Raw genomic sequence first — 20,655 nt, 5'->3', positions numbered from 1 at the left:
TGGCAACCATAAATTTCTCCATAGAAATCAATCCGACAATAAAGACATTTAATTATAAAAGAACAACCTAAACAAGCACTGAACAGAAAACACTACGATAAGGAACAACAAACATAATTCAAGTATTAAAGGAAAAAAAAATAGTAAAATTATTTAAACATAGAAACCAGCATGGACGAGAATTCTCCAGCAAACCAGTAAAAAAAGGTTAAACCTAGAATCTCCAGGCATATTGAAATCCCGCTAATACAAACTATGGCAATACAACATCAAATATGCCTTAATGTCCCTCTCCGTCACCACTTTTAGGTGCTTCCTTGATCTCATCCGGACTTTCCTCCTGTCGTATCCCACCATGGAACCAAATATTAGAGATACCAAATGCAATTTTAACACAAACAAATGGCTCTTAAGCTAGAAAATTACAGAAAAACCAGACCTCAATAGTTCTAGACTAAGGTAGCCAAGACATGACCAGATAAGCACACAGAATTATGGGAACAAAATTATTAATGGACCTTATTTAACTGTTTGTTATCCTAGTCAAAAAGTTGGGACTAAAGACCTGACAATAGTTATCCATTCATGTAATTCATATCTTCTAAGGTTTGAAACAATACAATGCTATGACCTACTGCCTGTGGGCGCACACACAACAAACATACATTCACACAAGAGGGTGAGGGGGGAGAGAGATACCGTGGTGTCAGAAGTCCAAAGAGTCAAGTTGTCACGAAGGAGTTGCATGATCAAGGTGCTGTCTTTGTATGATTCTTCACCCAAGCTATCTAGCTCAGAGATAGCCTCATCAAATGCCTGTTTTGAAATATACATAAGAGTTTGGATCAGTACTAGTACTAGACTGTGTTGAAAATTTGAAATATACATCAATAAAGCTAACTCCAAGATACAGTACTTCCAATGTGCTTCCAATTTGGTGAGTGAATTATATAATGAACTTCAAAAAGGTCATCTGATATAGTTGAATGAATAAGAATTTCCTTGCTAATTCCCAAAATTAATAACAAAAAAGATGTAAACTGAATCTTAGATTCAGAATTGAACAGTGTATATGAAAAACAAACAAACAAACAAACAAAACATTTAAGAGAGACCTGTTTGGCGAGACTGCAAGCACGGTCAGGTGAGTTAAGGATCTCATAATAAAATACAGAGAAGTTAAGTGCTAGCCCAAGCCTAATTGGGTGGGTAGGTGCCAGCTCAGCCAGAGCAATGTCCTACAAAGACAAAGGAGTTGGAAGTTCAGACACTAAACATGGCACAACCATCATGTTATTAATACTCTTATCTGCTAGCATTTACTGAACATGCATATCATATTAATAAAGAACATTTTACTAGAAGAACAACCTTTCCATCAAAATGCTCCTATATCATGCAACTTAAACTCAAAACTAACCATTTTCTACCAACTTATTATTTTTATATATTGCAGGCCTTGAATAGACTGAATAAAATGTATGAAATATATTATCAGAAAAATGCTTCTATCATGCAACTAAACTGAAAACTAACCCTTTTCTACCAACTTATTATTTTTATATATTGCAGTCCTTGAATAGACTGAATAAAAAGTATGAAATATATTATCGGAACATGCAAATTTGAGAGTGTGTGTGTGGGTGTGAACACCAAAGAAACATGCCTGAGCTGCCTTGTAAGCCAACATTGTGTTCTCAGCTGCCTCTTTCCTCTCAGCACCAGTTGTGAACTCAGCCAGGTACCTATACAATCACAACAGAATAATCAACACAAAACAGATATCACAAGACAACCTATGTAAATTTGTAATCCATAGTTAATAATAACCTTAATCATTGAACTAAATCCTATAGAAGTAAACTCTGCCCATTTGGAAAGTAAGGCACAAAATATGAACCCTGATACAAAACCAACATATGATAATCATCTAAAATTTCAAATACCTGGTGAACCATAACAGGTATGCACTTTAAACTAAATCATACACGCAAGTAACCTGTGCCCATATGGGAAATAAGGTAAAAAGGTTAATGGAAACTCAACACCATATAAAATGTTAGAACCAAGCAAGATGTGCCCATCTGGGAAAAAATAAGGTAAATTGGAAATTGGAAACTCAACACCCTGTCAAATGTTAGAATCATCATTCTAAAGTTGATACCAAGAGAGGAAGAGCTTTTACTAAGAACACATAAGGTTTCAATGTTCTGAGCAACACACTCATGTTCAGTAAGTCTGCACTCTAATCCATCTTGGGCCTTTGGAACGAGCTATCACCCCCAGCTCCTTAATCAGTACATTTCATTTGTTGCTCCTTATTGACAAAGATCAGACAAAGTTATTCAAGAGATAGTAACTCTTGACTACCCAAAAATACTTTCCCTAGTGTGTTCACCAGGAACGTCTGCCAATTCCACCAATATCCTCACCACCCACAACACCCCACTCAACCCCAAACAAATCCCTTGGCCAACAATAAATTTTTAACATTTACCTGTGGTAATCTCCCTTCATCTTGAGGTAGAACACTTTCGACTCGGCCACAGTGGCAGATGGCACAAGGTGCTTGTCGAGCAAATCAAGTATCCCCTGACAGATCTTGGTAAGCTCAGCCTCAATTTTCCCACGGTAATCCCTGATGGCTGCCACGTGCGCCTCATTGCCACGGCTCTCCTCCTTTTGCTCGATTGAGGAGATGATACGCCAGCTGGCACGACGGGCTCCGATCACATTTTTGTAGGCCACTGAGAGGAGGTTGCGCTCCTCAACAGTCAATTCATCTGCGTCTGAGGCTTTGGCAACATTCTCCATGAACTCAACCATTTCTTCGTACCTCTCTGCCTGCTCGGCCAGCTTTGCCATGTAAACATTCTCCTCTCTAGATGCCATTTTTGCCTTTTGTTCAGGTTTGATTTTCCTGTTCAGGTTTTCAAATGTGTTAGTCTTAATGTCAGGATATATGTATTGAAACTTTATGATAATCATACTACAAGGCCTATTTTATCTAAACCAGATGATATACCCAATGTAAACTCCAATAAAATTTGCCAATATTGCTTACTTAGAAGACATTTAATACTGTTGAAAGATTTATCCTATGCGAAGGAAGACAGTTCTCTTAGTTTTAAGAGGGATTATTTGTGCAAAATACATAGTGAATCCCAGTATTCAGTACTATATTCCATCGTTACCAATAGATATTTTCATTAAATGAAAGATTATACGGTAAACATTTTTTCCAAATAAAACATACGAAAATATAAATGCACCATTTAACCAGTAACTGCTTAAATCGGAGCATGGGGAAGACAATTAGATTGCCAACACCGCACAAAATTAGTCAGTGCATCTACAGTGAAGTCATATTAATCTAATTTTCTCTGAAAAACTCATTTGACAAAAAAAAGCATAGGATAACAAGGGTCGAATTTAGGGTTTTATTAAAAAAAAAAAATCCAATCATGAAGGATATTTTTCAACAAAAGCGTATCACTGACTATTGCGTCCTTTCTTCAAATAGCAACGATTCTCGAAGAAAGGAACACATCAGTACGATACCACGTATTTTAATAAGTTCATAGTATACTGCTCAACAGACAGCCAATAACTACTAAAGGTAAAATTCTAACGTAAATTTTTTTTTTTTTGATAAAAGTGGTATTAAAACCACCTGTTTCATTAGAAACTAGGATTGTTCATACAGAAATATGTATCTTGGCTATACTTACCAAGAATAACAGCTAGATAGCTAAAGTTTGACTAATTGTTAGTCAACTAGAGAGCTACAGAAAAACATACAAAACAGATGTCTGGTATAGATGACATACAAAATAGAATTAAAGCAGGAATATAGTGGGTATGTAGGTAGAGAGGTCTTGTTAGGAGACTAATGATCCACGAAGGAGCTAGCATGGGATGAACTGTCATGAGGGGTGGGGGCAGTAGAATGCAATTCTAACGTAAATTAAAAAGAACAATAACATTCACTCTTTCAATTGGACCGTGATCCTTATTTTTCTACTTCCGACATGAACTACAACGAAAATTTAATAAAGCAAAACAATAAATTTAGCTTACAATCGCAATTTATTTAAAAAAATATATCAGATTATCCAGATCACGAGCAGGAAATACCACACCTAACACTTAAATCCATTCAATGAAAAATCTATAATCGCAAGCTGTAGAAATTGAAATAGACAAATCAAACCTTGCCAGAATTTAGGAACAAAATCAAAGAAAAAGCTTACCTGCGATACGAATGATTAAAACTCAAGCAAGTATTTGGAGAGAATCTGAAGATCTCTTTTTATGTCGCTCTCTAAATTGGGGAACGGAGTTCGATAGAATGGTTGTTCGATACAAAAAGACAGTCTATATTTAAATACATGAGCCAGTATGACTTGAGCTTCCAGGGAGCCTAAGGAAGGTCACTCTCCTGTAATCCTATTATGGCCTATGGGGTCCACATTCAGAACTCTATTTGAGCGGCGCAAGAATATCGTTTGTACACTTGATTTTGTAACTGACTGTTCTTGTACGAACGGTGTCCACCGTCCAAATTAAATCTTTTAAAAATAAAATAGAAAATTGTCAGTCCAGAAAATAGTTAAATTAACAACTTTTAAGTGGACCTGGTTCCAACGGACTATTCCATCTCTGGGAAACGGACGCCGGGACCTATCAGATCGATTCGGGCGAAGAAATAATGTACCGTGTGCATACAAAAATAAAGCTAAACGGTCGGCTTCACCGGAGTTAAACTTCGAATGATGATGGGACACGTACCCAGCGTACTACCAGCTGTCAAGAGAGGCGGTCAAACAGGGCACAGCGAGGAGCGTTTGCGGGATCCACATTGTCCGTGCTTATCGCCTCGTATTCGTTTCTGTGCTAGCTGTTCGACGCATAACAGCAAACACTCACTGGCCCCTAATGTCTACCGATTGCAATGTTAACGGATATTATTGAAGGAAAAATGGTGTTTGCTGTTTGCCAGAAGTGCGGATCCTGGACTTGGGTTTTGGTCCGAGATGGAGATGCCTTTCTCGGGGTACCGCGCGCAAGTGCAATCAGAGGACCACGTGAGGTGGAAAGCGATTTTTCTTCACAGACGCGGTCTTGATGGACCGGAACCCTGTTACAGACTTGCAGGAAAGAACTGAAATTTGAAAGTATGCACCGGGAACACTGAACACGACAGTCGGACTTTAATCAGTACATGTGTTCTGTTCGACAGTTCGTCATGGGAAAGCCGTTTTCGAAATAGGGGAAAAAAAAAAGTCTCAAACTTGAAACTTTCAGAATTTCGTTTTGCAAAATGTACCCTTTTTCTGTAGAAATTAAATTCAATATTCATATTTTTCTTTTGTGTTGTCATGATTATAATAAATTTTGTTTCTATCTATATTTTATTTTGCGAAGTTGGGAGGGGGAATCGAGTAATTATGAAAATAGAATGAGATCTACGATTAAAAATACTCATTTCTAAATTAAGTTTAAATTATTAATGAAAAAATTACATTCATTATGGAATACTAAAATTATTATTGACATTAATTTTTTTTTATTTCTAAGCTGTAACATATATTTTGGTGCCAAATTTTTGGTATACATATTTTGTGAGTTGTACTGTGCATGATAAATTTCTTGTCGTTTTTCCGCGTCATATGCATGTCTTTTAATTTTCTATTCTAAGATACATCTGACAATTAAACGTTCGTTCGCGTCCATTTGATGTCGTTAGAAAAATAAGGACAAACAAAATATATTTTCTTTGACAATATTCCGGAAATTGCAGAGACTTATATCCTGTCTTCTATTTATATTTTTATTTATTTTTGAATGAAATTGGATTGCCTTTCAACGCACTAAAATTGAATCACTATTTTCATATTTTCTACGGGACATGTTCATTATTTTTGTTTATTTTTATAAAAGTAATGGTCACCATATAATTATGGTGTTTATAGTGCTCAAATTCCGTGATGCCGATATTATATTTTCTTTTGCTAATAATTATAGGTATCTGGTTGCATAATTTTTCATTTTTATTCACAAGTACAACTTTTTTTACTTTGCAAACTTTATCCAATATTCGAAGCAAAAGCCTCTGGTGCTTACAATTTGTTATTAAAAAAATAATTTTTTTTTTAGCAAATACAAAAATAAATATACTGATGACAGCAGTTAGGGTTCTAAACGAATCAAATCGAATCGAACTTACCCCACTTTGAGTTTGGATAAGATTCAAATCGAACTGGTTTGATTTATTTTAGAACGAACTGATTTTGAATTGAATTAATTGCGAGCTACAAATTTTTCTAAATCGAAGTCAATCGAATTACGAACTACAATTTTTTTTGACAGCCCTAGTTATACCGGTACTTCATGCATCAGTTTTTCTTTTTGCGGAACAAAATTCACACTGATGGATTATGGGACAGTTTAAGATTCTCTTACATTTTACACTGCTGGATTGATTAAAATCAATGCATGGACCTAGCTAAATGAAACTTATTCCATTTGTTACGCTGCTGAAATATTTTCCTATTATAAGTTATTATTACCGAATTTTTTATTAATAGAAATAAAATAAAATAAATATCAAAAAAGAGGAGTACTTGCGAGTTTTTGCGAAAAGTAGGTAGAACGGGTTGTGATAACCCGTCCCACCGGACGGGTCCAATAAACCCGTCCCGGTTACATCCCTAATCCTCCACGCTTAATCATATTCGTGCAACAAAAAAAAAAAAAAAAACATGGCCGGGTTTAGACAACCCGTCCCGTAAAAAAAAAAAAATCCGGACGGGTTTACAGGACCCGTCCCGAATTAAAAAAAATATATATATCTGGACAGTTTTGTTGATAAAGAACTGCTTGCTACTCAAAGTGGTGTATGGAACTATACAAAGGAAGAGTGAAGTGGGAATGACAAGAAAAAGGAAGGTACGTTATGCTTGCTGCAAGGAAAAAGGCTAGGAGGTTTGAATGGGATGGTTACTAGCGCCTGGAATGCAAAGCTCGAATGAGAGTTATGCACTGGATTTCAGTTCCTACTTACTTTAGGCACTTTCTTTATGCATTGATGTGGAAAAAGCAATGGGCTAGCCAAGTCGAAATCCAAAGTATAGGCCTTCACAGGTCAGTGCACGAGATAGGTAAATTTTTTTTTTTTTTTTGGGTCGGGACGGGACCTCTTAACCCGTCCAGGATTTATTTTTTTGGATCGGGACGGGATGCCTTAACCCGTCCGGCTTTTTTTTTAAATTTTCCGTCCAGGTTGATTAGCAGGCTGGTGTAATCAGATATTAACGGACGGGTTAATTAAACCCGTCCGGTGGGACGGGTTCTGACGACCCGATCTACCTACTTTTTGAAAATATTTAAAAGTAACCCCGTTTTTCGATATTTTTTTTATTTTATTTCTATTAATAAAAAATTCGGGTTATTATTATATTAACAATTTTGAGCTGCGATATAAGTTTGATTCCTGCATTATTAAAGATTAATGGTTGAATCCATTAGTTACATTATTTGAGATTCTAACCTAAATAGTTTGCGAAGCAATTTCGAACGAATTATACCCAGTTTGAGTTTATTTGAATAAGATTCAGACCAAACTGGTTTAATTTATTTCAGAACAAACTAATTTCGAATCGAATTAATTACGAACTTTTATTGAATCAAACTCAAATGGAACCACCAAGTACAAACTTTTTGTGCAGCCCTAACAGCAGTTACTGACTGCCTTAATTAGATTACACAGAGCATTGTTACTCCCAACAGAGAAAAGGACATATGCAGTAGTTCCTATTAATTCCATGTGAAGCCAATTAGTAGTGAAAATTGTAACTCCTTCCAATTCTACTCATCTGCTGTGGTTCCTGTAGCGGATCATTTTCCATATAAGGTCATTCGTTACAAGAAATATACTCACATTATTGTTACAAGAAATAAAGTAACATATGGAACTAAATACCCCACCAGTTTCTGCCACCCTTCCTCTGCCCTGTTTTTAATACAACATTACAACCTACTTATAAAAACGAAAGGTCTTTTGATAATCAATGATCAATAGCGTACAATAGAGAAATTAAGTATCTGAAAATATTTGATAACATGGAATTTTTAAAGGATGGAGATCATGAAGAGGACTTGCATTTGCGTATAGAGAGACACCTCTTGCTTCTCTTATCTGACGACAATCCAAACTCATTCGATGCTCCGTCTAACGTCTCAAAGGATTCTGTAAGAACACACATGCATCGATCATGCATGGTGGTTTCTTAAATTTGCATTTCTATATATATTATCATTTTTTTTTCTTCTTATTCAGCAGTGTCTTCTCAAATAATTAGAGTTCTATATATATATACCTTCATTTCATGCTTGGTTCATGATACAGTAATGGGAAATTAAATCTAGGTGTACGTAATGGTGTCACATAATATATAATTATATGATCATGTCCGAGAGAAAGAGAACAATGATTTCTTTCAAATTTCAAAGATAATTTCCTACTTTTTTCTAGCACATTTCATGAAAATTTCTTGATCCTGATTCTTCATCGTAAATGTCGTCTGCATTGTAGTTGTATTTGTTCAAGATCGTTCATGGATCTTGCGGCTGCACCAATTGGAGGTACTCGGAATCTCAAGTGCACAAGATCGATGATTACGCAAAAGTTGAAATGGTACATCGAGTTAACAAGGTGAACCTAGAGTTACTGGTTCAATGAATTAAAATTAAATGAGAAGATCAATTTTATTGTTCAATTAAATTCTACTATGTGGTTAATAATGACTTGTGTGCAGGTTCTGAAACCAAAGAATGGAAATGGAACAGGAGTTTTTATTCCAGAGCCAGGTAAATTAAATATACTCTTCATCTTACATAATGTACAATTAATTAAATGTATAAAAATTGATCATAACAGCATGTAACATTACCAACATCCATGGCCACTATTATTACCAGTACTGTTTAGTATTGCTACTGAGTACTAATTAATATTTTTTTCTTGCTTTTGCAGCTGGGCATCTCAGCCGAAGGAATAAATTTAAGCAACATAGATTTTAATTTGTGAAGGGATCGATGTTATCTGAGAATTCAGCTACAGCTTATGCAGTAATGGATACTATAATTATATGTCATAAATATATGATGATTTCATAGAATGTAAAATAGAAATAACTCATAACTGTCAGACCTAATTTCAATCTCAATGTAATAAAGCCTTAATTAAGGGATTAGCATTAACGTTGATTATCCAATTTTAGGAGCTAGTAGAACTTTTCTGATAGATATTTCTGCGTTTTTCTGATGCATGGTGTATAACCTGATGATGACTCCTCATAAATCAAAGAATTATTATATATTTACTGATTTATCTGGTGAAATATTAACCAAGTGAGGTTTGGTAGTTTGATGTATAATATTACCTTGTACTATTTTTTATTTTATAACTTTAGGCCCAAAATATGTTGGGCTACGGCCCAGTAATGAGGGGCCCATGTACAAAATCTCTCCCTGCCTTTGTGGGATTTTTGTAAACATGACAAGCTTAATGAAATATCTCCGGCCTATATACAACAATAAGCCCATCATGACATAAAATTTCAAATTTGAATAGATTGATCCCGGCCGTCTCGAGGACTTACCACATTATATGCACTGAGAATAAATTTGACAAATCAGGTAGCTCTCTGTCAGTATGGATGCATGAATTTTTACAAGAACTATGTAACGTTGTAGTTAATTATGAGGTATTAATTTTTTTTTTTTGGGTAACTTCTTGATTTAGATAAGTTCCCACAAAATTAATTATTTCCACATCTAAGCTCGCTTATTTAATTATTTTATTAATTTAACCACTTAAAAATGGAGAATTATATTAATACAAAATTAAAAGGACAATTTTGCCCTTCAAATTATATTGTGTTGCTACCCTCCAATTTCTTTTGGTTGATTACTCATTACCTAACATTTTGAAGGAATTCTAATGCTTTTTGACTGAAAAATCTTAAAACAAAGTTGTCATAGCATATATGTTAATGCATTTTAATTTCCTAACATCGTTGTAGCTTCATCGCTGTTGTACGTAGTTCTATTTCCTATCATCGCTATAGCATATCTGTTAATGCATTTACCAGTAAGAATTTTACTGATTTTATACTTTTTCTCTCTAGCTAGTGCCTTTTCTACTGCTTTTGATGCTATTCTGAGTAACAAGGCAACGACTATTTTCAATGTCATTCCCCACTAATTAATTTTTTATAACATTTAACAAGGCCTTTTCATTTTGAAAAAATTGATATTGTATTGTCTGAAATTTCCAGTCAACCCTCAAGGAAGCTACACACTCGACTAAAGAGAAAACCATTTCTTGAATCAGAAAGAAGAGAAGAAGGTTCCCCCCACAGGACCTTTTCTTCTCTATCCTTCAATGGTCTTGGCGAAAACAAATGCTAATAGAAGGTATTTTTAATATTTTATTCGTTATTTATTTGTTAAAAGTTTTGACAATTTCTATGAAAAATAAACACACACACACACATATATATATATATGGTTGATTTTAAAAAAGGACTCTCCACATCCAGAAGCTCAGGGAGTGGGGGACGGTCCGATGGGCATGAGACCAAATACGGTCTGATGTCTGGTTGGAGTCGTGTGTTCGGCATCAAGATTCGTAAGCACTTAATCTGCACGAATTTAGAAGTTATTCATGTGAATATTTAACGCATTGATTGCGCTACATGGATAGTGAAATTTTGATGTAGTTATTATTCATAGAGACACGCCACATATATATCTTGAAATTATTTAATTGTAATATAAGCTGACAAGTTTTTCTTTTCCATAATATAAATTGTTGAATTATAAACTTAATTTTGTATAATAAAGTTAGGTTTATTTAGAAATATGAATAAAAACCTTTTGAATTTGAGGTGGATTAAAGAGGGATTTTGAAAAGGCAAACGTTGGTCAATCTGAGTGTATGGAATTAAAGGTCTTTAAGTCTAGTTTTTATTGGTGAAGGTGTCAAGTCTTTTACTATGTTGTGGCTATTTCAGTGAATTGAGGGACGTCGGAATTTACTATGTTGTTTGAACTCTCTCTTTGTTTTTTTGTTTTTGTTTTTTTTTAATGCAAACGGATTTCTAGAGTTTTATTGTGATGTTTAGGATCATGAAAGAAACAATATTATGTTGTTATGTACAAGAACATTAAGAACTGATAATAGAAGCTAGGAAGTTAGTTTGTTATTTTATTCTCTCCACCGAAAGAAAATTGTTAAATTGTTGTATCCTCCATTTATTTACCTATTTCTATCCTTTTGTTAATTTTTGTTTTTATTAGCTACTCAATTAAAGGGGTGTGGGGCTTGATGATATCTTTTCCTAATTAAAGGGTTGACATTACACATAGCCATCCTATAATCCTTTTTTTTTTTTTCTTTTTTTTTTTGTAAAAAATGGATATCATTATCTGATTATGTATCCCTTGCATATTGGCAAACCAATTAGTCTTTATTAGAAATAAATAAATAAAATATAAATAAAATCTGAGACTCGCTCTTACTTGAATATATATATTACAAGTATGAAAATTGAAAAATAGAAGTCTCGGCACCTTGATTACTTCAATTTTAAAGATAATATTGTTAAACATGTAAAATTTCTGCAATAACGTGGCATGTTCTAATTAATGAGCATTACAGCTAATGCATGTGGTCAATTTATTATTAAATTAATTTGCAAATATATTTATTTATATATGCTTTTATGCTTTTATAATTGCATGAAGGCTATGTCATATATTTCCCATTTCGTTCTGATTTCTGTGTCTTTTTTATCTTATAAGACCAAGATTAGATAAGAGCAAAATTGTGATTTAATTGCACCTTCCAATTTCCCAAAGGCCACGGAATTAATATATCATAGTATTGAAGCTAAAATTATAACACACAAATTAATTATATCTATATATATATATATATATCATACAACCTTTCTTCTCCAAGACCGAATGGCATCAATGAACATTACTCACTTTCTGCAAAGGCACACCCCAAAAATTGCTTGTGTTCTAATATTCACCTTCTTAGAATGGACCTCGATATCCCTTCTCTTCCTCAATTGCATTCTCTTCTTTCTTATAGTAAAGTTTGCCTCTTCCATTGGCCTTCAAACTCCTTGCATCCATTGTTCACTGTCTTTTTTCAGAATTTCCTTTAATAATCTCATTTGCAATGATCATATGTCTCGAATTTCCAAGTTTAAGAGAGCCCAAAGAAAGAAAAACATAAAGGAGACTAAGGGTTTTGATTATATCATATATGGACCTCCTTGGAGGGTTGTAGAGCATGCCAAAAATGGAAATTTTATCCATAAAAATATCAAAAGGGAGGGTGGAAAAGATCACTTCTTTTTGGTAGAAGAGGGAGATCATAAACCTGATACTGTTAAAGATAATTCTATGGAGCCTATGCACACCAGGTGCATAATCGATGAAGAAAGGTTGATACCTGTTGAATTGATAGATGAAGTCACAATGGAAGATAGTTCTATTTGGTTCAATCAGGAAAAGCAGCACAAAAGAGAATTTACTGAAAATTATCCTCACATGTTTCTTCAAGGTATTGTAATTTTCTTTGTTGCTTTCTCATGTATACAAACTACAAAACTAACAACATGAGACAATATAACCAAATTAGAAAAATGAAAAAAAATTGTCCTTTTGACATTAGAGGAATACAGGTTAAAGAATTTCTTCCTAAGTCCTAACACATGCCAGATTATGTTCATGTAACGAAAAACCAAATTTTTTGGTATGTATTAATTACTATTTGTTCTTGAGAGAACATTTGTCGCTTTCAGAGAACCCAATCTTTTAGTTTTAGCCTTTTAGGTCATATTTTCTCGCTGAATTTAACCTCATTTTCTTTTTACTCCTTGTGCTAATTATATTTTATTCCTCAAAATAATTTCATACACAGCTCGTGATGGAAAGAAAGCCAGAGACAGTATTTCTGTTGAAAATGATTCTCTCCAAAAAAACCATATAGAAGAGAGAGTCAATAAAACGGCCAATCAAAGCCGAAATGCGCATTCATATAGTTCTTTGTTTGAGATTGCACCTACTGAAACAACACCTTTCTCAAACCTTTGTATAAGATCAGAACCTCCTTCTCCTCAGCTCAGTGAGGATGAAGAACATAATAAAAACAAATTATATTTTAGTTCAAAACCTTTGGTCAAGAGAAATAAAGAGAATACAGATAGAGGAATTTTGTATAGAGAAGACCAAAATATAAATTCCTACCAACCCATTTTTGAGGTAACACCTAATGAAACCACATCCCTTGTGAACCCTGATATAGCATCTGAACATATATCTGACAAATATGATGAATTAGATGCATCTCTGGTCAAGGGAAATGACAAAGAAATAAAAGGAGAGATGTTAATTAAATTCGGTGAATCACTAGAAAAATTTGAGGAAGAAAGGTGTTCTATAAAAGAAAAGCTCAATCGACTAGAACAAAGGCTCTTGATAGTACAAATGGAAGAGCGAGAACCTGAAAACACGATAGAAGAAGCAAAACCTAATCTTCAGATGGATTATAAATCCCTCTCTGATTTTTTGAATCGTGAAATGAATTACTCAACCAATGATTTGGTTAGTTTAGGCAAAGGATATAACCAAAGAAGGGATGGAAATTTGAAGATGAAAAGGCATCTAACTTCCTTGGATGGTTTTACTTCAAAAAAGGGGAGTGAGAATAGTCTTCAGGTGTCGAATGTTGATGCCAGCACGAAGGAGCATGAGAAATTGACTATTGAAGAGGAAATAGATAAGTTCCGTGAAAGGTTAGAACATGTTAATGCAGATAGAGAATTGATCAGGCAGACTGTAAAATCTCTGAAAAAAATAAGTTGAAGGCATCAGTGATGCTCAAGAAGTCCCAATGCGAATGACAACTTTGAAATAAGAAAAATTGATAAAAAAATGTACATGTGTATAAATTTAGAGGAAAATAGAAGTGTGAAACAGATTGTGTGTGGTTTAACTACATTATTACGCATATGTATGCTTTTAATTAATGCTTTATGTGGTTTCATGAGATGTTTTTAAAGATACTTCCGATTTAACATGCTCAGTTGCATAGAAAAGAAAAGGAAAAAAAAATACCTCATAGCACGGACCATTGTGTAATATGCATATTACCATAGCCTAACTCTTCATTTTTTATGTTATTTACCTCACATGGTCATTCAATTGAGAATAAGACCAGAATCAAATTAAAAAGGGCCTTAATTTGGACCATACTGTTCAAGTTTTTTAATTCTGGTAAAAGTTTGAATAACTTACGAGACCATAACCTGAACGATGTTTAACAAAAGTTTATCTGTTCATCATCAGGGTTATTCTGTCACTAAAAGAGAGACTATTTTTTTTTTAGTCCTTTTTTTTTTTAGAAAAAAGGCCGATAACAGCATGACTATTGATTAATCACAGTTCAAACTAACAAATTTAACTACCCTCTTCTAATTCCCTTTAATGAACCCCAAATTTTAAACCCATGGATGCCTTTCTAGTCTCAGCCACACACACCCAGTATTCTTAACTAACTACTGATAGCTAACTCATCAGCTGGACAGTAACAAGATTTTAGCACACTTAAACATCATCTACCAAGCATTCATGATAAAGCAAAATCAAATACCAGTAACTGAGCTGGTACCCAAGTTACTGAAAAATCCCAAAAACCTAATAGGGTAAGTCTCCCTTTATTTCAGACATCGGCAACACAAATTATTGTAAGAAAAAGTAAGAACACTGTCACACTCTCTACCACAACTATAAACTATTCTTCTATCAACAATGATACCACTGGTAACCTGTCTCTGCCCTCATCAATCAAATCATTCATACGGGGTGGCATGGACTGAAGGGGTATCATATCTTAATCTTCAGACCTCTAATTAGGCAAGTATTTAGCAATTTGGTCTTTGATGTTTCCTGACCAATAATCCAACAAAGAGAAATTAGAATTATTATTTGTCCAATTGATTGTGAATTTTTGTCATTAAAGCATAACTCATTCCTAACTTTTCTTATCATCCAGCATATGGCATTGACCACAATTAGAAAGGCCTGTTGTTGATTAGTAGGCAAGGTTTTTGCTAGTCTTAGCAGAGATATTAGGAAATTAAATTCTACGACCTGACTAATCAAGTTGGATTGGATCCTGATACGGCTTGTGAATGTAAACATTAAAATGTTATACAGGTTTTGTATACTATTTTATGTCGGAATAGGCGTGTGTGCTAGCAGTTTATATACGGGTAGTCTCATGCTTGTATAATATTTACAAATAACAGTTTAAAATGCAGCTTTCTATATATCTGCTGACAAGATAAGTTATAATATTATTATTATTTTATTCATTTTGATGGATTAAATCCAACTCAACATGAGTCAGGATCATGTTACCTGCACCCAACTCAAACAGTTCATGAATCAAGTTGAACCGATCAATATATATAACTGATTACTTGTTATAATTATTTTCTTATTTATATACAAAATAAATCTTAATAAGTTCTCGATAAACTTTTCACTGAATCTTAATTAATAGGTAACAAATCTCAATTCGTATTAAATTTAAAACTTAATCTAAGTAATCACAATTGCATGAGTACGAATCATCTTCGTACCCAGCCCATATGTGGATGCATTATGCATAGGCAACATTCGATTGCATGTGAATTAATCAGCATATATATATATATATATAGGGTCTGTCTAAATTGCTGCTGGCAGCATTTCGGCAGAGGTGCTGCCGGGGCTATATTTAGCCGTGTGATGTCCAAACAACAAATCCAAACCGTTAGATGTTTAATCTATATTATAATCTACTTGGAGACCAAATTTTACATTTTTTGGAATTTTTTTACTATATATTAAGCTGGTTTGAAAACCGCTGATTTCAGTAAATTTCTGCAGCATTGAAATCAGCGGTTTTCAAACCAGCTTAATATATAGTAAAAAAATTCCAAAAAATGTAAAATTTGGTCTCCAAGTAGATTATAATATAGATTAAACATCTAACGGTTTATATTTGTCGTTTGAACATCAAAAAATAGAAAAAACAGTGGCAGCACCGCCGGCAGCAAATTAGCCACAGCCTATATATATATATATGTGCATTGCATTCACAGCTTCATATTAAATTATGCCCACACATATATAAATCCTCATATTGTGTGCTGCATTTGCATATAATTAATTTCAACTGAAGTTGGGACCGTAGAACAGTATAGATCGTAACCTTTTCTTCTTATGACAAAAATAGACCAAGACATCCCGTAGAATCTACCAGCCCATGCATTCAGCAAAGGTTCTGTGTCACAAAAATAGAAGATTCATATAAACACAGAGAAGTGAGAATATAATCCAAGTAGCTCTCTCTCAGCATGGATGCATGAATTTGTATTAGTTATGAGGTATTAGTTTTTTCTCTTTTCTTTTTGGGTAAATTTTTTCATAAATGCTTTCTACGAATTTGAGCAAGTTAAATCAAAAGTATCTTTAAATACATCTCATGAAACCACATACAGCATTAACTAAAAGCATACATGTGCATAATGTACTTAACCGCACACAATCTGTTTCACACTTCTATTTCATCTAAATCTATATATATACACAGACATTTCTTTTTATCAATTCTCTTATCCAACCACTAAATTATTTCAAAGTTGTCACTTGCATTGGAACTTCTTGAGCAACACTGATGCCTTCAACTTCTTTTTTGCAGAGAATTTACAATTTGATCAATCCATTTTATCTCCGCGTTAACTTGTTCTAATCTTTCACGAAGCTTAACTATTTCCCCTTGAATAGCTGACAGGGATTTATAATCCTCTTGAAAATTAGGTTTTGCTTCTTTCATATTTTCGTATTCTCGCTTTTCCTTTTGTATTACGAAGAGCCTCTGTACTTGTTTGTTGAGCTTTTCTTTTATAGTACTCCTTTCTTTCTCGAATTTCTCTAGTGATTCACGGAATTCAATAAGAAACTCATCTTTTATTTCTTCTTCATTTCCCTTCATTAGAGATGCATCCAATTCATCATATTTGTCAGATATCTGTTCAGATGCCATACCAGGAGATGTGGTTTCAATAGGTGCTGCCTGAAAAATGGGTTGGTAGGAATTTGTGTTTTGGTCTTGACTATGCAAAATTCCTCTCTCTGTACTCCCTTTATTTCTCTTGAAAGATGAATCTAATGACTTTGAACTATAAGATAATTTGTTTTTGTTATGTTCTTCGGGCTCATTATGCTGAGGAGAAGGAGGTTCTGATTTTGAGAAAGGCGTTGTTTTGATATGTGCAATCTCAAACAAAGAACTATGTGACTGTGTTTTGGCTTTGATTGGTCGTTTTTTCGGCTCTCTCATCTACATGATCCCTTCTGAGAGAATCATTTTCCACAGAAATATTGTCTCCGGCTTCATTTCTTATCTCGGTCATTCCATCACGAGCTGTATATGAAATTATTTCAAAGAATAAAATTAAATTAGAAAAAGGAGTAAAAAAAAAATATTATCTGAAAGCCATAAAAAGTTCAACTAAAACATGATCAGTATCACAATAATAATAATTAATATATATCAAAAGCCAACGGAAGAGGCAAAATTTACTATGAGAAAGAAGAGAATGCAATTGACAAAGAGAAGGGATATCAAGATCCATTCTAAGAAGGTGAATATCATAACACGAGCAACTTTTGGTGTGTACCTCTGCAAAAAGAGAGAAATGTTGATTGAAAACATTCAGCCTAGCTTGGAGAAGAACTAATTTGTATGATATATATGAACAATGTTAGCTAGCTTCAATACATACATACATACATACATACATATATATATATATATATATATATAGGAGATATTGATTCATTCCATAACCTTTGGATAGATGAAGGTACAGCTAATAAAGTACCTGTTCGGCGACCCTCCTTAGCCCTCCTTAATGCTCCTTAATAACTTAATCTCAACGAACAGATATGCCTTAGCGGAGATTATTTACTTCCTTAACTAAGGAAGCCTTTTTGTCTCCTTAACAAATCTATCTCTTTTGAACCTCCTTAGCACCAAAATTCTGAAATTTTGGACAAAATTGCCCTCAAAAGCAGAGGCCTTAAGGAGGCCTTCTCATTCTTTTTCATTTTTTATTGTCTTTCTTCTCTCCTGGAGGGAACGCTTCCCTAGACGCGGGAAAGAAAAAAGACACTTCTCTCCGGCGAAGATTGACGGCGATCAAGCGATTAACACTCCAATCCGACAACCCTATTACGTTCGCAGCGAGATGCTCTCTCCATTGACACCCACACCAAATTCCCCCGTGCCTTCTCAAGTTTTCTAAGCTCTCTTCTCCCCGAGCATTAGTTTCAGGCACAATCAGGTAAGTGCGCACTTCTACCTTCTTACCTTACATCGATTTATCGAGTGAAGGGTTGATTTGGTGATTGAATAAAGTTCAGTAAATAATTGTTGCCTTACTAAGTCTCTGATTTGTGATTTATGCTTTAAAATTCTGATTGGGTTGTTTATTTGATATGGAAAAGTTTGATAATGATTTGGTATGAAATAAATGTTTGATTTCTTCTTTTTTTTCTCCACTAGTGCGTTGTTTATTGAAGCTTACTGATCATTTTTTTGGTTTCTAGTATATTAAAATGTGTTAAGCTTACTATTTACTGATACCTGTGCGTTTTCCCTTTGCTCTGCGTTTTTTATGAGGAGAAATAAAAGCAAAGCTTTGATTTGGACAATTTTTTTGTTTACTTGCATACTTCAATGAGAGGAGAAATAAATATATGAGTAGATTAATAAATTTAGAACATCAAATTCAATGCATGAAATTAGAACCGGGCAATCAAAGCAATTAAAGGCAAACTTGTGCAATTAGATACAAAATCAGCACTTGGCATTAAGAATCTTACTTTGATTTTAGCATAGTTGTGACTATAGCGGTATTATTGATTATTTTGGTACAGTGGATTAGGACCTTTGGTCATATAAAATATAAAAGTATTTGTGTTAAAAATAAATTATCTAGACAATTTTGATTTAGTAATTCAAAGAAATTATGGTACAAGATGGATAATTTTTGTGTTATTCTCGGCAAACCAATCTGCTATGAGTCCTTCATGATTTATAGATTGAATACTGTTAGTCTTTCTTTTCATTTATTTTTGTTGTATGTGTAGAATGGATCATGTAGTAACTTGTGCAATTAGAGGCAAGAAGGGTAAGAGTCGAGCTAATGGAAATGATGGAAACACTGTTCGTCGAGAGAGAGATGCAAACTGGTCTGATCGAGAGACCAACATACTCTTGGATTTATTAGAAGAGGTTCAAAGTAGAAGGCAGGATCCAAATGGTGATGGTGGGTACAATGACCTAGAATGGAGTTATGTTCACTGCGAATTCGCTAAGAAAAGCACACAGAAGCGTGCTTTATCGAGTTTAAAGCTGCGCTGGAAAAACTTGAAATGCGATTTCAGTTTTTTTCGATGCATGGCGAATCGTAGTGGATGTAGCTGGAATGAAGATGCACACATACTGGATGTTCCGGAAGATGCTTGGAGAGATCTCAAGGAGGTATTAGAGGGTGTCACAATTTTATTAAATTTTAAGTATTCCAGGGTTCTAAATAGCTAGCTATAGTGGCGCTATAGCTTTTCTGGACCATAAACGCTAAGCTATGAGATAAAATTGCGCTAACTCAGCTACGATCGCTATAGCTATAATAGCTGACCGCTATTACCGCTATATGAGACCCGCTATAGCTACCGCTATGCTACATGGTCTTCTACGATAAGTATACTAAATCAAACTATATGCTTCTATTTTTATTTGTGATTTATTCTAGCATTCTATAATCTATATCGAGAAATATTCAAATACTAATTCTTCATTTTGATTACTCTTTTTATAGTATTCATTTGTAAAATTATTATTATTCGTTTCAATTGAAAGCTGATTTTGATTATTATTATAATTATAAAATGTTTAAATATGTATATTGACTTCATTTACCTTATAAAATTAATTGCTCTTTGTCTATTATAATATGTAATACCATGAAGCATAAACTATTAAATAATGTTATTTTTTAGATTTTTTTTTCTTTCTTATTTGCGTAATTGATAAAAAAAATATAAATTTAGATTAGTTGTCATTTAGTTGTTACATCAATTCTCTAATATTGATTATGTTGATAATTAGTATAAATATAGAATATAAAGTTTGAAAAGGGAAAATCGTTATGTGTGATAGCTTCCGCTATAGCTACGCTATTCGCAATAGCTTTCTTTTTTGATCTCCCCGCTATGCCGCTATAATCGCTATTTAGAACCTTGATTATACCATTCTTTTCGCAAAGAACAGAGAAGATTAAATCGTTTACATTGGGAAGCAACTATATTGCATTTCTTTATTTTTTTCGGAAAAACCTTTACTTAAAATTACAATTATCTATCAATCTATGTTGTGATATAAAAGGAACATTGTACTTTTTTTTATCTCTTATCTATTGAGAATATACTGGCTAGGATGAGATCTTTTCAAGC

General features: G+C 33.8%; 2 protein-coding genes and 1 long non-coding RNA gene across 3 annotated transcripts; 2 read left to right on the top strand and 1 right to left on the bottom strand.

The window, feature by feature from the left end:
- On the bottom strand, window positions 1-4,567 carry LOC144566848 (14-3-3-like protein). Its single transcript, XM_078316883.1, has 6 exons — window positions 4,254-4,567; window positions 2,498-2,920; window positions 1,667-1,745; window positions 1,116-1,238; window positions 700-816; window positions 1-340 (listed from the first exon to the last, which is right to left on the bottom strand). Exons 2-6 carry the CDS (start codon window positions 2,890-2,892, stop codon window positions 281-283), a joined length of 774 nt encoding a protein of 257 aa, XP_078173009.1. The 5' UTR covers window positions 2,893-2,920; window positions 4,254-4,567; the 3' UTR covers window positions 1-280.
- Window positions 4,568-8,120: 3,553 nt separating this feature from the next.
- LOC144566854 (uncharacterized) lies at window positions 8,121-9,245 on the top strand. The gene is made up of 4 exons (XM_078316891.1): window positions 8,121-8,253; window positions 8,597-8,716; window positions 8,820-8,871; window positions 9,038-9,245. Exons 1-4 carry the CDS (start codon window positions 8,125-8,127, stop codon window positions 9,082-9,084), a joined length of 348 nt encoding a protein of 115 aa, XP_078173017.1. The 5' UTR covers window positions 8,121-8,124; the 3' UTR covers window positions 9,085-9,245.
- An 8,987-nt stretch (window positions 9,246-18,232) lies between these two features.
- Window positions 18,233-19,684, top strand: LOC144566524 (uncharacterized). The gene is made up of 2 exons (XR_013515212.1): window positions 18,233-18,482; window positions 19,291-19,684. It is a non-coding gene; the product is annotated as an uncharacterized LOC144566524 (long non-coding RNA).
- Window positions 19,685-20,655: the final 971 nt, after the last annotated feature.

Source organism: Carex rostrata, chromosome 15 (assembly GCF_964058835.1).
Source record: "Carex rostrata chromosome 15, lpCarRost1.2, whole genome shotgun sequence".
In the NCBI taxonomy this organism is placed as follows: Eukaryota; Viridiplantae; Streptophyta; class Magnoliopsida; order Poales; family Cyperaceae; genus Carex; species Carex rostrata.
This window is presented reverse-complemented; position numbering and strand designations above follow the sequence as displayed.